The sequence below is a fragment of the Puntigrus tetrazona genome, chromosome 3, assembly GCF_018831695.1.
Source record: "Puntigrus tetrazona isolate hp1 chromosome 3, ASM1883169v1, whole genome shotgun sequence".
NCBI lineage: Eukaryota > Metazoa > Chordata > Actinopteri > Cypriniformes > Cyprinidae > Puntigrus > Puntigrus tetrazona.
This window is the reverse complement of record NC_056701.1, coordinates 4,812,833-4,830,515: the sequence shown is the minus strand read 5'-3', so window position 1 is coordinate 4,830,515 and position 17,683 is coordinate 4,812,833. Positions and strand designations below refer to the sequence as shown.

The window sequence follows — 17,683 nt, the reverse complement described above, 5'->3', positions numbered from 1 at the left end:
ATATAATCTGCAAAACTAAATAAATAACAAAATATGAGAAACTTGACGTCATTTAATGAAGGATTTATACGTTGCAATGGTTAATACACTGTGATGTAATATGAAATATTGCAAAATCAGATGAAAACAGATTGGAGGAAGTATTTATATGCATGGATGTTTTGGCAGATGGAAGTGAAGACAGATGGTCCCCAGAGCTCTGAGGAATATGAGGATATTTCTGGAGCAGGAGCGGGTGGTTTTGGGGGATAACAGTGGGATTTTTGAAGGGCTTGAGAGAAGGAGGAAAGTTTGAGACATGAAGCCCCAGCTTGGTCTGGAACCAAGGTTTATTCAGATTCAAAACAGATTCAGAGAGAACTGGAGAGTGAAGCGCTAGCGTAAATGCATTGCATTGTGGGATGCAATTTTGTACACAGTTCTGTTGCTGAGCATTTTGGCAAATATAGTAAGTTGTTTTTACATACTGTATGACTAATATACTATTCCATACTAAGAATAATACATAAAATGAATGCAATATTACACTAATAGTTGTTATTATTAACATCATCATCATAGCTTTAAGTGTTGATTTTTATTTAAACTTTTTGGGTTTTCTGGCCTCAATCTTTCAACCAAAAAAGCTAATGAGAGATGTGGATCAGAGCGAGAGAGAGAGAGAGAGAGTCTGGTACTACAGGCCTTGTGGCTAAACTGGGTCACTGGGTTTCTGTGGATGATGTCTGCTGCCTCCTGTGAATATAGATTTATGATACTTAAGGTTATTATGAACTGAGCATGGTTTAAATTTGTCAAATGAATAAATGACACAAGTGCCAAAGTAAATTTTTAGCACATGGCTAAAATTATATTATATATACAGCATGCTTAAAGCAATTTTTTTATTTTAGAAAAAATAATTGGCACAAAATTGTCACTCATAACGACAAATCTAACTTAATCACACCTTACAGCACTACATAAACCTGATTTTGTATCTTTCACTAAATTAAATCATCGGCTTTATTTATTAATTGAGAAATACATGATTCAAATTTCTTGGGTTACTGAATAATAATCTTTTAATGACACCTACTGGTGAAGTTTAGTAACTACAATGACACAAGACCAGTCACAATGGCATAACAGATGATCCAAAGACCCCAGTGTTGGTATTACAAGCTGTAATGAATTGCCTTTTTTATACACATTTTAAGGTAGAAAATCAGACAGATCAAGGTTATTATCTCTTGACTCACTTGAATTTATGTGACCCTGCTTCCACATCATGTTTAGATCAGCTTTAAAAGCTTTATGCCAACTGTATATATTTAATGTAGTAAGATTGTTTATGTTTATGCATGTGTGTGAAAAAAGACATGCTTAATAATAAGATAACAAAACAAAATTACAGTGTAGGATTTATACATCACCCATCCTTAATGAAACACTTTTTTCCAAGCTAGCCCCAAAATAAAGTGCTTCACATGAAACACACAAACACACACACACACACACACACACACACACACACACACACACATATATATATATATATATATATATATATATATATATATATATATATATATATATATATATATATATATATTAACATTTAAAGTAGATAAATATATGTGAATGCCATAATCACATTAGTTAAAAATCAGGCCGCCAAACATTATTTATTAACAAATGAAATGAAATGTTTCTATGTGAAGTTACTCTTCAGATTCTGTCTTGTTGAAAATCTCGATGATCTCGCCTTCCCTTAGCTTCAGAAACACTTGCTGGAGGTGCCACCTAATGACAAAAGATGTTAAGAAAGTTCAATAACTTATATACAGTGTGCAACATAAATGTGTGTATTTAATTATTTAAAGAAGTGAAATCATGATACCTGTTCATAAAAGCGTCTCTGGTGGAAGCTGTGTAAAGGTAACCTCCATTCTTTGACCCGGTAACTGGGATCTTTAGCTGAAATTGATATATACGATGATTAATATACTTCTGATCAGTATATCCGAGTATCTTTTGTGCACTTATGGTGATGCTGACCTGAGCGCTGCTGTGGTCAATGCGGTTGTGTCGGTCAGATAAATGGATGTTGTGTATCTTCAGAGGAGGAGCACCCAGACTGGCCATGGCTGTGGAATTATTGTTCAGCTGTTCAAGGGCAAGTTGGTAATGCTCTGATTTAGCGAAATTTTCTGAAAGAAACAGAATTAAAATCACACAGTGTTTAACAGCTAACAGATGCTTTACTTAACCATGCCTTACTCTGCATGAGGTAATACATCATAGCACATCCGCCGCCGGTCACTACGGTCGTGAATATGGTCATCTGCTGTAGGAGGCTGGTGGAGCGGCTCATCCTTGCTTCAGATGGGGCAAATATTGTTAGGCTGGAAGAAAACTCTGTAAAAGGGCAGCAACAAAAAAAATAGCTGATTTAATAATATAAAACTAAGTCTATGTAGAAACGTATATTTTCCCCATGAATTTATAAAACCTTTCGATCTAAATGCTTTTGCATACACACACACACATATATATATATATAACTGAGCATTTTTGGCAGGCTCCCATATGTTTAGGATTAGTAATTTTATCTTACTCTAATGGCAATGTATAGGTCAATATATATGTGTGTGTGTGTGTGGTACTCCAACGTCCTTGAAATACAATGGGGCAATCTAATAGAAGCTTCTAAAAAGATGTGTGGTAATAGTATATATATATATATATATATATATATATATATATATATATATATATATATATATATATATATATATATATATAATTTTACAACATCCTGCACTCGTCTTAAAGATTACTACTGTGGCAAGATTTAGGAGTTAAATGTCACAGAATTGAGCCCTAATTTCTCGTGCATAATTTCAAGGTCCGTTGATAATAATAATAATAATAATAATAACTCACCGTCACATCTATTATTATTTTTTTTTTTGATAAGCAAAAACCAAAGGGACTTTGCTATATAACACGCGATACGGAAGCGGCCATGTTTGTTTTCATTTGAAAAACTTTATTCAAACAGCGATGGGTTTAATCCGAAGAAACACGTTGTAGACATCCCGCCTGCGATTTATTATGTTATAAACGAAAAAAAAATGTTAATGAAAAGTCAACAACTCTCGGTCATTCTGAGAATCCGTTGATTTATCGTCTGTATCTGTCAACAACAGAAACACGTGCGACCGGGGCGCATGACGTCAGACGCACACGGGTTATGAAAAAAAAAGAGTTACGAAAGTTGTATCCAGTCACGCCGGCAAATGTCATTCATCTCTCTTATTCACCCGCATATGCTTCAGAGATCCACGCCGAAGGCTCTTTGCGTGTATTCAGAGGTGAGGAGATTTGTATCTTGCGCTTGTGTATATAAAAGACTGAACATTATTCGTTGTGTAATCTCACATTTGCCCTGTTTTTACGCGTTCTATTAACCGCGACGTAAAGTGACGCTTTTGGTTATTTTATTAACACTAGTATTAAGCATAGTATTTACGGGGAGAGGGAACGGGCTCCAAATGTCGGTATTTTGGTTTAAAAAATACGTCTTTGGTTAGTTAGTTGATTACAAGCTATACATAACACTGTCTCTGTTCCTGTTCAGTTTTGTTTACTTCCAAAGTCCTAAGACCAAAATGTGTTCTTTTTTAAGGGCATTAACATTTCCCATTTCACATGGGTAAACTAATATAATCAGGATACGTTCATACAGTATTGAGAGAAACACTTTAGTTGTCCAAGTCAATATAAATTAGCATAAGTTATTTTTTGAATGACTCTAGTCGCACTTTATCAGACAGACACACATGCAGTCACACCAAGAACTTCAGCTCCTTTCTGCAAACTTCTCAGATCAGTTTCTTAGAAAAGTGCTGCTGTTTCGTGATAGTGTCTTTGTAACTTGTTTTAACATCATGGGCAAAGACAGTTTAGTCGCGGATCAATCCACTCCGTGCTTGTTTTAAACCTTTCCCCAGCTGCTGCATTTACGTACATTTAAATCAAGTTCTTTTGGATGTAATTAACGCTGATTTTCTGTGTTTTTACAGGAATAATGCTGGGATCGGTGGTTGTGGGAATAGGTATCGCAGGATGTGTGAGAGTGAGAGATTTACTCGCTCCTCTGCCGTCCAGCGCCGCTGAGAAGTTCAGCATCCAGGGCTTTGTGTCCAGGTCAGAGCATCATCCACACACGCGTGCAGACGCCTGATTTATCAGACGAATTAAGCCCGATTGGTTTCTTTTGACTTCACAGAATATAAGTTCTCTGTAGACTGTTGTCATTTGTTATAAGCCAAATATTTATTCTGCTTTTTTTAGTGTGCAGTTTCAGTAGAAATCCATAAATGTACACTAATGTAGCATGTCGAAAAGATATATTTGCACTTTATGCATGTTTTTGAACTTATGTTGGACGTTTTGTTCATCATATATGCATCCGTCATTAATAGTTGTTAACTGATCTGACGGGATATGGTATGAATAAAGAACTCAATATTTGGTGGAATAACCCCCTCTAAACCTCTAAATGAAAATATTTTCATTTTAAATTATTTTTAATTTTCAGACCTTTATAGAACAAAACAAATATTAAGATTTTACTTAAACCCATACCTAGTAAATATAGAGTAAATTTAAGTTGTAATAATATTTCACAATATTTTGATCTAATTAATAAAAAATAATAAAAAAATAACAATAAAAGCAATAATGCCCAGTATTAATGAGTGTATTTAATTAAACTTCTATAAATTTTTAATAATTAAATTTTTTATTTAATTATTTTTATATATTGTAATTAATTACTTAAAATTGCAAAAGAACAATGACATTATTTGGTGTGTTTTTATGCATTTTATTAAGTGAAATGTGATGCATTAAAATGACACTTCTGGTTATTTAATTAACACAAGTATTAAAACGTGTAAAAAAAAAGGGGAAACAGACATGGAATAAATTACATTTTAAATAGAAAACAGTCATAATAGTAGAAATAGTTTGTGCTGTACTTCGCATCGCATGCATGCAGTCTTGGTGAGCAGAAGAGACATCTTTAATTAAACAGAAATCTTACTGGCAGTGTATGTATTGAAACTATGAAGCTCTTCTGGTGTTTTGTGTTTGTTTAGGAGGACTCTTGAAGATCAGCAGGGCGTGAAGCAGATCTCTATGACGGAGGCGTTGAGCAGAGATGACGTCCATGTGGCGTTCATATGCACAGAAAACACGACCCACGAAGAGCACATCAGGTGAGACGGACTTCCTCCTCACGCATAATCCCTTCTGAGTCCTCACATCTGACTGAAATGATGGTGTTTAAGTGTCTTCCCACGATCTGCTCAATCTCAGGCAGTTTCTGGAGGCGGGGAAGCATGTGTGTGTTGAGTATCCCATGACCCTCAGCTACACGTCTGCAGCGGATCTGTGGAATCTGGCTCAGCAGAAGGGTGCGTTTCTGTCCTGTCTTCTGGAGATAACCGACTAAATTATATCAATGGTAGAGGTTTGTTATCGTAAAACATTTAAAGGTGACATATTATGAAAATCTAAATTTTCCAGGTTTTGTTTGCCAAATTCAGGTCACAATCAGGTGCACTTACCAACCAAGGAAACATGAAAAAAACTCATTATAATATTATCACCCTCTTAATCTGTACGTTTCCACCTCTTTTTGATGGGAACTTAGTTTAGTACTTTCTGTCTGTGGCTTTCAGATGTGAACTCTCAGAACATATTAGGAGTTTAAACTAATTTGGTTTAAAAGGCATGATTTCGGCGCGATAAATATGAATCAGAATCAAAGCTGCTGTGATACTGTAATGGCACAGATCTATTCTGGAGAAGGGGGCGGGGAGCAGCAGCTCATTTGCATATAAAAAAGTTAAAACTGCCTTTTTCTGCTTTCACTCAAAAAAGGCATTTTCAGAATAATATAATAATCCAATGATCTGTGGGGAATTTTGAGCTGAAGCTTCACACACTGTCTGGGGACACCAGAGACTTCTATTACATATTGTAAAAATAATATGTCTCCTTTAAATACTGGCTCCAGGATGGTTGAATGTTTAACGTCTTTATGGTATCTTTAGGCCTGGTGCTACATGAAGAGCACATTGAACTCTTCACTCCTGACTTCAAACAGCTGAAAAAAGACATAGCTGGGAAAACGCTGGAGGAGGGAACGCTGCACTTCACAGGTATTGAGTGACTATATAGTAATTCATCTATTTTAAAGACTTCCAGTAGGATTTTGAGTAATGGTCATTTTTTTTTCTCTCAGGTGGATCCCTGAAATCAAATTTCGGTTTCCCGTCTTTCAGCGGTATTGCCAGACTGACCTGGTTGGTTGATCTTTTCGGAGAGCTCACGGTTACTGCAGCATCTCTGGTGGAGGAGAAAGACAACAAATACATGAAGATGACGGCACACTTACTGACCCGACAGCAGAAGTAAGTACACCCCCGGCCACAGACAGCTGTTTCTACATTCACTATATTCTAAAAAAAAATTTAATTAATAGCTGACAAATTTTAGATTAATATATAAATGAATATATATGCAAAACTTTTTTTTTTTTTTTGTGAAACTGGTCACTATTCCAATATATGACCTTGGAGACCATCGTTTTCCAATATATATGACCTTGGAGAACAATCCAGTTTTAAGTCACACGGGTATATTTGTAGCCATAGCCCTAAATACATTATATGGGTAAAAATGAAAAATATTTAAAGGCAAAAATAATTACAAAGTTTAATAAAGATACTTTGTAAATTTTCTACTGTAAATAAATCAAAATGTAGGTTTTTTTCAGCAATGTTAATTGCTAAGAATTTTATTTAGACAGTTTTTAAACCCGTTTTCTCAATATCTTGATTTTTTGCACCCTCAAATATTTTCATATTTTCAGCCAAATATTGTCCTAACCTAACAAACCTTACATCAATGGAAATTTATTTTTTTATTCAGCTTTTGGTGTTTGATTAATTGACCCTTCTGACTGATTTTGCATTTCAGGGTCAAACATATAAAATAAAAATAACAAGATAAATAGAATATTTTTATTCTTTTTTTTGCAGTTAAAAAGCCATTCAGAGTCAGACAATAATTTTAAAACATACTTTAAAAAAATATTTTTTTCGCCATTTATTTATTTAATTCATTCATCTATTTTAATGTAGTGCATTTTTAATGAATATCTGAAAATACCCAAATTTAAGTTTAAAGTTTAAGTACTAAGAAAGTTTTTAATCTTTCTTTATTTCATTCATCCATTTCCAATGTTTTTTTTAGTTGAGTTTTTTTAATGTAATTGTAATTTTGAATATATTTTTATTACTATACATTGCCATGAAAACAAAGATTTTAAATTAAAATGTAAACAAAAATTTTCTGAACGCGTATATTCTTATAAGTAAAAGAATTTTTTTTTTCACATAATAAATTCATAAATCCTCATCTGTCACACAAGTTAATCAGAGTTCTCTCTGACGCAGACCTCTAACTTGGATCGAAGAGCGGGGTCCAGGACTGGGCAGAACCAAACACATAGACCTTCGCTTCCAGGACGCCAGCATCACGGAGCTTCCTGCGGGTCAGCGGGAGCCGGTGGGTCTGTTCATGCAGGATCTGGTGCTGTTCGGACGGAAGCTGCAGGGTGAAGTGTCTGCCGCTGAGCTCCAGGAGGAGAGGAGCAGGATCTTACACTGTCTGCAGCTGGCAGACCGCATCCAGCAGCTCAGTGAAAACACTCAGGCCTGAACCTGAAGCGCTTCACACTACACACCATAACACCTAGAGACAGATCCACTATTGTGAAAGTCAATATAATTAAATAATATAGATTTATTGTCATTTGATTTTTTTTTTTTCAACAGTGAAAATCAGTTTGCTGAAAAGCTGCTTTTCGTGGTTGCTTGTCACCACTAAGGGAAGAAAAATGAAAATGGTGACTTTTTATTTCGCAATTCTGCATTTAGATGAAAGTCTGAATTGTGAGATAAAAAGATTTGGTACTGCTCTAAAAAGGACAAAAAAAACCTCTATGAAAATATGGAAGTGTGTTCTGTTCTTTTAAAAAATGACATTATTCTTTAAAAAAATAAGATTCTAAAAAGATTCTCTGAACCACAAAAAAACTACATGCATGTGTATTAGGCAATCCCAGAATGCATTGCAAAATAATTCTAAGATTTACTGTAATATCAGTAGTGAATCAAATTTCAGTAGTATGCTAAGTATGAACAGAAAATAAATCCTGAATAATTACAAAAATAATTATTGACTCCATTAAAATCTTCTTTTCTGGGCCAAAACTCTAACAGCGCCTGGAGGAGCAGCCCACCCTGATTCACTGAAACATAATTCATAATTCACTGTCGAGCTAATATTATCATGCCAGAATATGAATGATAGATGAACATAAACACACTTCAGAAATCCCGTATTTTACCTGCATCAGCATGTCTTTTAAATGTTTTCACATCAGGAAGACAGTAGTACAAAAAAATAAGTAAATAAAATGTATGTCTAGCTCTAAAAAGGACAAAAAATAAAAGCATAAAAATATGGCTTAAAGTTTTTTTTAAAAAATGACTAAATATAATCTTTTTTTCATTGTTAGACAGATATTTTTGGTGAAATATGATTTCTTCAGTCTTGAAATTGCAGTGATTAAAAAAGGCAGTGCAATAGTTTTGAGTAAAATAAAAGTTTGGTTTGGAAATGTAACTAGTAATAACTAGCATCAGGACATGCAGCAATATCACATTCCTTTTTTGTAACGTGTAACATTGCACTGGTTATTAACGTAACATTTCAATATTTAGCAGAAAGGGATGATTGTTGCTGACTACTTGTTTTTTTTTCTTAAGTCTTGTAAATCAGTGTTTAGTATAGGACTGATCTACTGAGTTTTACTTTGGTACATTACATCTGCTTATCCAAAGTTCAGTACATGAACCTCGGGTGATGTGAGTTACAGGCTGGAGCGTTGCAAAACACTATGTACTTTGGTTTGATTCTTATATTGAAATTGAATATTAAACTTAAATATACGAGTGTGAAAACTGTGTATTAAGTGTTCAAAACTGGATGAGCTCTTCAAGCATTTATACATGCTTTGAGCAAAATTCATTTATTGTTGTGGTGTCATACTTTTTTTCATTTCTCTGTTCTCTCTGTGAAAGCACTGAATGGAACGTAAATGCACATATCATTGTCATAAAAACATAGATAGAAAAAGAAATCCTTGTTTCTAATCAGTATGTTGTTTACATTTGTCTTAATGTTTGTCTTTTTAAAGGCTTTCTGGAAGTGCATTTCAGAAGATTTATAATCCTGGCTGACCTCTGTTGTGACATTTTATCATGCATGGTCTTAAATAAAAACAATAATTAAAGGATATCCTTTTCATGTTACAGAACTGTTTGGTATATTATCTAAAAAATGTATAACAAAAAATATTTTTCCAGTAACACTCAAGTAGTTAACTATAGTACGAACAGTTATATTCTAATTAATGGTCGTTATTACATCCATTACATTCATTGTTGTATAATTTAACAATGCATTACAAACGGTTTATAATTGCGCAATAATAAAAACCACCAAATACATGCTTATAAATATTAATAATGCTAAATGCTAATAATTTATTCTGATAATTATACTAACAAATGCTGTTAAAAGTTCTTGCTCATGGTTAGTTCACGACACCTAATGTAATACACTATGGCTTAGGGAGCGTGTTTTTAATATTTATTCGTTCATGTCTCAGATTGATAAAATCCTGCATTTGTAAATCGTCTGGATCGTGATCGGACGCCAAGAGTAAAAAAACTGTTTCAACTTTTATTCACAAAAAATGTCAGTTAGTTGACAAGGTCAGAGACATTTCTCAGAAGTTATGGTAAGATGACGGTAACGCTCAGAAACCAACTAACAATCAGATGAGAAATACACATTAAACTTACGCAGTAAATTATGCAACTGCACATTAAAATTTTCCTTGCTGACTTCATGTTCCTTGTCGGACAGTTTTGATTTCTTGTACAAAAAACATCTTAAAATAAATTATAACGACATTAAATCTAGAAAAAAAGTACATTGTTTACTTGGGTGAAAAAAAGCAAAACGGACAGCTTCAAAGACTAACTGATTTGGATCTGGATGAAAGCCTCTGGAATGTCTGAGAACGGAAGTACTCGTGTGCATCATCGTCATCATGACTCGTGTTAAAATGGACAAGACATTATGAAATATACAAAAAATATATAATCATTGCAATAAAGGCAGACTTATATTGAAGTCGTAGTTCACAGAACGTCACAACAACTGCATCGCTCTGCAGTCAGTCTTTAACCTTCCGCGCTCGGTCAGATCTTTCTGCTGGCTCGGTCATTAATCCCAAGCATTGGCATTCTGGGACGCTTCTTCTGGAAGTCAAAGCGATGCGGGTTGAAGGTGATTGGGGTCTGTACAGTGGTCAGAAGGGCTCACGTGGATTTCTGTCGGTAATGGAGGGTGAGGTCTCCACCGCTCTTCCAGATGAAATGCTTTACAGTCCTGAGGTCCATGTTTGGATCCAAAACCTGCAAACCACAGGACATGAACAAACGTGTACCAAACGAGTAACAATGGATTTTGTTTGTTTACTAATCGGGAGCATAACACAAATGATATGATCCCGCCTGAAACATTCAGTGCAGTTAAGCATTAATAAAATAAAATGTAAATAATGTTAATCCAAAATGCAGAGCAGTAAGGGATTTACTTGAGTGTAAGTTTCTTTTCACACCGTTTACCTAAGGTTAAAGCAACTTTACCCCTGGGTTAATCACTATTAAACTCTGGTACTCTTATTAAGGGTTGCAAAAGCTGTGTGAAGTAAAAACCAACAACCGATCAAAACTAAGTCACCTCATTTAAATTCATTTCACCATCTGAGAAAAAATAAGATGTCGAACAGCAGACATTAAATGCATTGGTGAGATGATTGGTGACATTTCTTTTGCGCGGAAGCAGTTCAGGAGCTTTGAAATGAGGGTCTAACCTGATCTAAACACATAAGCTCAATCTTCTCTTCGGCTATCACCGCCACGTCTTCCTCTTTCTCCTGCTCTCCCGGCTTGTCATTGGCCGAGGAGCTGGTGGTCTGTGACTCTGTGTCGAGGTTGATGATCTTCTCGTAGACGTGCTCCATCACTTTCCGCACCTGAAGCATGTCGCTAGCAGACAGACGGTCCCTGAAAACAGCAGACTGCGATGAATAACCACCAAAATATTGCGTCCAAGTATTGGTTTTACACTCCAAATTGCATTTGTGTCATAAAACGTGAAGGTCTAACTACGGCTCTTATTGGCAATAGCTTTCCATTTTGCCACTTTTAGAAACTCTGTATACTTTTTGAGTGTTTTGGCCCCAGATGATGAATGAGGTTGGAGGTAGAATGGGATCTTGTTGAATTTTGGCATGTTTTTCTGTAGCAGAAAAGAAAAGAAGTCAATATACAGTCACAAACATGTGATGGACACATAGCGGGATGATTTTGGGGTTTGAAAGACTCACATCTACGGTGATATCAATTACCCACTGAGGTACGGTTTCATTCAGTAACATGGACTCTGTCTCTCCTCCAGAGTCACGGCACAATAACCTGGAGTTAGACAGAAATGTGGCTTATACTGAAGACGGGATACAGAAAGGAAAGACAGATGAGTGTAATGTCTCCATCAATGCTGACCTAAATAATGTTCTTCCTCCAGCTTCACCAAAGATGACAGGAGTGTGTGGAGGAACCTGGAAGTAGCCGTTGCCCTTTTGAATTCGACTCTCCTGTTCACCGTTTACTACAGAAAAATTCACACCGAAAATGTTCAGGTCAGAAATCAACGGCATATTTCCAAGAATTTCATTAGCTCAGAAACCAGGCTTTGCTTAACCAAAAAAACCCCCAAAAAACACACACACACACACACACATTTTTTTTGCTTATAGGAAAAGGACAGCACACATTGCAAAGAACTGAGATAAATGTATAATAAGAAAATATCTGCTTACTAAAAATCTTATTTAAATATTAACAGTAGAATCATTAGAATAAAAGCAAATTCTACTGATGCATGAGAAGTAGATGGCTAACGATGCTATTATTCTTTAAAAAAAAAAAAAAATTACAAAGTAAAAGTAAAAAGCTCTGGAACCACTAAAAAAATAACTACACGCATTCATGTGTATTGGGCAATCCCAGAATGCACTGCAAAATAATTCTAAGGTTAACTGCAATAGCATACTAGAGTCAAAGAAAATCTGATTCGCTACTGAAAAGTATAATACTGCCAAAATAATTACAATAATAACCATTGATGTTATTAAAATATTACTTTCCAAAAAAAACAAAAGAACAAATCTACCGTGGTTGAGTTCACTTTCCTCCTCTTCCATTGGGTTTATATGAGTTCTGGGCCAAAACTCTAACAGCGCCTGGAGGAGCAGCCCACCCAGATTCACTGAAACATAATTCATAATTCACTGTCGAGCTATCATTGTCATGTCAGAGTATGAATGATAAACAAACATACACACACTTGTTGTAAAAATCCTGTTGTTTACCTGCATCATCATGTTTTCTAAAATGTTCTAAATGTTTACACATCAAGAAGAAAAAAGGAAAGAAAAAAGCTAAATCAAATTAAATGTATGTCTAGCTTGATTTAAAGTGGAAATGTGTCTAGTGGAACCAAATGTGAAAAAAGAAAAAATTAAATTATTTAAATAAGTTACTCAAGAAAAACAATAATGAGCATACATGTAGTCTAGCCGCTATTTTTGCTTTGCTTCAAGAAAGTCATTTTTGCATCATAAATATTACATTTATGCAAACTTAAACAACAAAATGCACTTAGAAGAAGTGATTACACTTTGGATCAGAGCCGTCTGGGCTTGTAAAACCAGCATCTTTAGCTGCCACCCACGCTGCAAAACAATCACTTTCATCCAGCGTGATGGTCAGCATCTAAAAAACACAGCAAGAACAGAATTAACATGTATTATCTTTCATCTTCACCATCGTTAATAATTGAAAAACAAGATGCTAATACTCACCCCTGTTTTGAGATCTACAGAAAACCAGTTCGGTACATAGACCATCTTGAACCTCTTTTTAATTTCTTCATCAAAGTCCACTTTTCCCAGGTCTTCCCCCTTACATGCCTACAAAACAAAGAGAGGGATTACATAACATTTGGCCTAAAGATGCCACAAAAACCTCTCATGATCTGTTCTTACCTTGAGGACATCCCAGAATGCCACACTGTTATTAGAGTCTTTAGTCAGTATGTGCCTCTTGTCATTGAGAATATGACACTGAACAATGCTGGTGCCTCCTGAAATTAAATTCAAACTCTCAGTCAAAGACTGTTTAGTACACTTTGATCAAATGAGGTTAGAAATCATTCATTTAACAGGTTCCAAAGCATCAAGTTACTTTTATATTTCGCTCACGGCTCACTCAGAAATATAACCAGTAATCTTACAGTTATCATCCCTGAGTTCAATCAGCAGGCAAAACTGATATGACACTCAGACAGATGCCTGCTTTAATACACAAGGGTGGTCTTTCACCTTTGATGACCTGCTCTGGCTGAGTACACAGTGGAGTTAGAGGGGCGCTGCAGTCGTTGTCGTATTCTCCAGACGCTCTGAAGTTATGCATGCCCTTCAGAGACTGAAATTAACACATACAGACAGATTTGAGCTAAAGGAACACGTCAAATTAGTTTTAAATGGATGCATTTTCATTTCAGTCGCAGATTTACACTACCATTCAAAAATCTGAGATTTTGGCTTTTTTTTAAAGTCTCTTATGTTCACCAAGGCTGCATTTATTTGATAAAAAAAATAGTTATAATGCAAAATTAATTAAAAATAACTTTTTGTTTGAAACATATTTTTCAGGTTTCCCACTTTTTCATGAACGCCAGCGCAATGAGGTTTTGGATGTGTAGGTTCCATGAATTTAGAAAATGCAGTCCATTAAAGTCAATGGAGATTGCTCACACTGGTAATATTCAAAAACAATTTCTCAAATATTGCTAAACACACACACATATATACACATATACATATATATATACACATACATATACATACATATACATATATATACATATACACATATATACATATACATACATACATATATATACATACATACACACACACAAACACACACATTTTAAAAAGTAAATCACTTCTGTGATGCAAAGTTGAATTTTCTGCATCATTACCTGATATTTTTTTTTATTTAAATGCATACTTGTTTAAAAAAAAAAATATATTTCTTTAAAAAAATCTACGTTTAAACAATAGTGTATTATTAGATATAAATAAATGTCTAATTATTTCATGGCTATTTTAAAGTTACAGTTCATTAAAAAATTGTTTTGATTGCTCACAATAAATCTAAAAACTTACATTGCATACAGCCAGAAACACAACACACAGACTGCAATATATAAAGATTTTTTATTTTTAACTTTTTTTAATACTTTTATAGTAAATACTTATTTAGTGCTTTTTAGAGCAGTCATTGTCCTCATTCAATAGAAAAAAAAAACATTGAATGTTTTGGCTGAACTATCACTTTAAGAATATAAATCTCTGAAATATAACTCACCCATTTGTTTACAAACGATTTAGTTGTTGACACCCAAATAGCTTGAGGAGGATCAGCTGATTTGTCCAATTCCATCTGCACAGAGTCAATATCAGATGTAACAGCATCCGTCTTAAAGTACTGAGCAATTACAACCGATGATGACTTCACTATTATTTTCAAAGTCAAGCAGCTAAAGCTCACCTTCAGGACGGGAGCTTTCTCCTCACATATGAGCACACGTAAGTCAGGGTTACGCAGATCTGTGCAGTAGATTTTTCGGTCACGTCCGCCGGAGTAGATGTGCGTGAAGGCCTCGTTCACCTGAAGCGCCCACACACCCTCATCGTGGACCCGGTATGTGGCGATGCACCGCTGCTGACCGAGAGACCACAAGCGTATCGTTCCGTCCGAGCTACCAGATAGACACTAGACGGAGAAACAACACAGGTTTAACATGTATCTGATGGAAAACCTAATCAAAGTCCAAGCATGCGAGACTCTGTTTTTGTCATATCTGATGCAAATCTGTTCAAAAGCAAAAAAAGCTAGTGTTTATGAATCTAATCCAAATTGCAATCATATTAAAATGAGATATTTTGGAATATAACACATAAAAAATGTGCAATTATTTCTGGAGCTGTGTTTAAGTCCTACCTGAGTGCCGTCTCTGTTTAACAATAAAGATTTGACATTGTCAGTGTGGCCTTTCAGCTTCATTAGTTTAGCACATGTCCGTGGATCCCAGACCCTCAAAACCTGACAAAAAAAGATACAAAACCTTTCTATTAACCAAAACCTTTTATTAAACCTGCATTTGAAATGATAGTTTTACTACCTTGAAACATGAAACAATAAAAACTTTCTTGAAAAGTGAAAAAACCCCTGAGACTAACCTTCTCCGTAGATCCTGAGATGATCACAGTTCCTGTCTGGTTCATGGCCAGACTGTAGATGGAGTCCTTGTTTCCACTCAGCGAGGATGCTGTCACAGAAACGGATGCAATAAGGATCGTAGTTAGTCAGAAATACTGAAATAGTGAAATAAAATGTGCTCATTTGCAGCATATTTTATTGAAATACAACAACTGCTCATTAGCTTTCAACTTGGTATACGGAAACTACTAAAACTACAGTACTTTAAAAATACTATATAGATATAAAAATGTAACTAATAAAAACCTAAAAAGAGTATAACTAAAAACAAATTGTGACTGGATACAGTAATGCATTCACTTTGGGAGATTTTTTCTTCTTCACGATCATCTGCTTGATTACATGCTTGAACCCTAACTCGATGACTCAGAAGGAAGATGATGTCACACAGAATGATTAAGAGAGTTTACTCACTGGTGACTGTGTTATTGGAGGCGGTGAGAGCTGTCAGTGTGTTCACATCCCATAGGAAGATCTGTCTGTCCAGTCCGGCCGATGCCACCAGCTCCTTGTCCTTTGCATATGCTAAAGCTTTGACGTAGTCCTGAACAGTGCATCGCAATCCACATAAATCATTTCGCGTCTCATAATCACATTGCAAACAAAATGGCAAGAACTTTCTCTAAATTTCAAGCTTTAATCTGTTTTCCATGCAAATCCCTGGAGAAGTTAAATGGACCAAATTGTATGCCAATAATCAAATGTCTGGCAATGCCAGAATGCCGTTAGAATAACCCTTATGCATGAATACTTAAAGCTAAATTAAGACAACAGAACAACAAACAGAATGACAACTAAGTAAGAAATGTACCTTGTGTGTCCGTAGCGTGGACATGCAGAAGCCTTTGTGTGCATTCCAGACTTTCACGGTGGTGTCCGAGGAGGCAGATATCACTACAACACAGAACATTCCACTCAAACTGGCTTAAGAGCAGGATACATTTAATGAGATTTGAGCACGAAGCTTCTGTAAAATGAACATGAGGCGCTTAGACGTACGTGTTTTTCCATTACAACAGAGGATGATGTCATTCACCCAGTCCGTGTGATGCTCCATTGAAGCAATGTAAGGATCCTGCTTCAATACAAAACAGCTCTTATTTGGACTTACCAGACACTTTTGGCCACAGAGAGAATGAACTGGCATAAAATGGCATTAATATTCATAATTCATGCAAAACTCAGGCTGTACTTTGTGTTGATTGACACTCCATATCCTGATGATGGAATCTCGGCCGGCTGTGAAGAGTCTGTTGAGAGCAGGATCCAGCTGAAGAGCGTTCACACCGTTACGATTAAACTTCTCCACCTCGTCTCTAATCACGTAGGAAACCTGTAAACACGTCATTAGTAATAACTCCAGTTTATTAAAAACATTAAAGATTGCCTACATTCTACCAAAATAATTATTATCTAATTGAAAAATATATAATTAAACTTTAATATCACATTAGCCAGTGTCTTGTGAATCTAACATTAAGTGTATAACAATTGATTCTGATGCTGTACAACTACTACATTTGTGTACACAGACATTTTTTAATCTGATGAATCTAATCAACGCGCAGACAATTGTACTGAAAGAACTAATTTAATTGCATAAATATAAACCTTTACCGTGGCCCAAAAAAGCATGTGGAAACGCTTAAAACTGACTGAACGCCGCTGCGTTACATATCATCACTGTATTGTGGTCACACCATAGTACTTCTTGCAAGGGTGAAAATGTTTCGTTTTGTAAATATCACGGACGCTATATTTGGCGACACTTTCCTAAAACAGATAGACGTATTATTGTTATTTCACGAATACATGGCTTTAAGGTTACGGAACATTATCTGTAAATTATTACCTGGACTTTTCTCCGTCCAGCAGCGTTCTGTCTGTGATGGGTCGCCATCTTACATGTTGACAATCAGTGAATGCGTCACTTCCGGACGAAAGCGGAATCCGTCGAAGTGTTGTGTCACCAGAGGTCACCGTAGAGTACGTTTTTCAACCTTGTAGATTTAACTGATTGTTCACTTGGTAGCTGGTCTTTTGCAGAGTGGATACTGACTTTTAAATGT

The 17,683-nt window shown here is 35.4% G+C and overlaps 3 protein-coding genes across 5 annotated transcripts; 1 reads left to right on the top strand and 2 right to left on the bottom strand.

Annotated features, from left to right (window-relative positions):
* Window positions 1-34: 34 nt before the first annotated feature.
* LOC122341768 (cytochrome c oxidase assembly factor 1 homolog) lies at window positions 35-3,079 on the bottom strand. The gene is made up of 5 exons (XM_043235366.1): window positions 2,929-3,079; window positions 2,263-2,400; window positions 2,041-2,192; window positions 1,883-1,959; window positions 35-1,785 (listed from the first exon to the last, which is right to left on the bottom strand). The coding sequence occupies exons 2-5, from the start codon at window positions 2,354-2,356 to the stop codon at window positions 1,704-1,706; spliced, it is 405 nt and encodes a 134-aa protein (XP_043091301.1). The 5' UTR covers window positions 2,357-2,400; window positions 2,929-3,079; the 3' UTR covers window positions 35-1,703.
* A 35-nt stretch (window positions 3,080-3,114) lies between these two features.
* Window positions 3,115-9,424, top strand: blvra (biliverdin reductase A). The gene is made up of 7 exons (XM_043235365.1): window positions 3,115-3,359; window positions 4,071-4,194; window positions 5,151-5,270; window positions 5,371-5,468; window positions 6,111-6,218; window positions 6,302-6,470; window positions 7,518-9,424. The coding sequence occupies exons 1-7, from the start codon at window positions 3,239-3,241 to the stop codon at window positions 7,780-7,782; spliced, it is 1,005 nt and encodes a 334-aa protein (XP_043091300.1). The 5' UTR covers window positions 3,115-3,238; the 3' UTR covers window positions 7,783-9,424.
* Window positions 9,425-9,859: 435 nt separating this feature from the next.
* Window positions 9,860-17,577, bottom strand: wdr48b (WD repeat domain 48b). Of its 3 annotated transcripts, XM_043229598.1 has the most exons (20): window positions 17,467-17,541; window positions 17,232-17,387; window positions 16,807-16,947; window positions 16,614-16,692; window positions 16,426-16,508; window positions 16,029-16,158; window positions 15,575-15,663; window positions 15,336-15,437; window positions 14,883-15,107; window positions 14,700-14,774; window positions 13,646-13,748; window positions 13,310-13,407; window positions 13,127-13,234; window positions 12,941-13,037; window positions 12,436-12,531; window positions 11,766-11,871; window positions 11,591-11,678; window positions 11,426-11,502; window positions 11,075-11,267; window positions 9,860-10,613 (listed from the first exon to the last, which is right to left on the bottom strand). In XM_043229598.1, exons 2-20 carry the CDS (start codon window positions 17,247-17,249, stop codon window positions 10,518-10,520), a joined length of 2,004 nt encoding a protein of 667 aa, XP_043085533.1. In that variant the 5' UTR covers window positions 17,250-17,387; window positions 17,467-17,541; the 3' UTR covers window positions 9,860-10,517. The 3 variants fall into 3 exon arrangements, with proteins under 3 accessions (XP_043085533.1, XP_043085515.1, XP_043085524.1); XM_043229580.1 differs by lacking the exon at window positions 17,232-17,387 and having other exon boundaries at window positions 17,467-17,577; XM_043229589.1 differs by lacking the exon at window positions 17,232-17,387 and having other exon boundaries at window positions 16,614-16,689; window positions 17,467-17,529.
* Between the last annotated feature and the right edge of the window lie 106 nt (window positions 17,578-17,683).

Coding starts and splice junctions, on each gene's coding strand:
- wdr48b (XM_043229580.1), bottom strand. CDS start 17,514: ATGGCGACCCATCACAGACAGAACGCTGCTGGACGGAGAAAAGTCCAG. Junction 15,664..16,028: donor CTCCAATAACACAGTCACCA/GTGAGTAAACTC, acceptor TTTCTGTGACAG/CATCCTCGCTGAGTGGAAAC. Junction 11,503..11,590: donor TAATTGATATCACCGTAGAT/GTGAGTCTTTCA, acceptor TTTCTGCTACAG/AAAAACATGCCAAAATTCAA.
- LOC122341768 (XM_043235366.1), bottom strand. CDS start 2,356: ATGAGCCGCTCCACCAGCCTCCTACAGCAGATGACCATATTCACGACC. Junction 1,960..2,040: donor TTGACCACAGCAGCGCTCAG/GTCAGCATCACC, acceptor TATCAATTTCAG/CTAAAGATCCCAGTTACCGG. Junction 1,786..1,882: donor AGAGACGCTTTTATGAACAG/GTATCATGATTT, acceptor TTTTGTCATTAG/GTGGCACCTCCAGCAAGTGT.
- blvra (XM_043235365.1), top strand. CDS start 3,239: ATGAAAAAAAAAGAGTTACGAAAGTTGTATCCAGTCACGCCGGCAAAT. Junction 4,195..5,150: donor ATCCAGGGCTTTGTGTCCAG/GTCAGAGCATCA, acceptor GTGTTTGTTTAG/GAGGACTCTTGAAGATCAGC. Junction 6,471..7,517: donor TTACTGACCCGACAGCAGAA/GTAAGTACACCC, acceptor TCTCTGACGCAG/ACCTCTAACTTGGATCGAAG.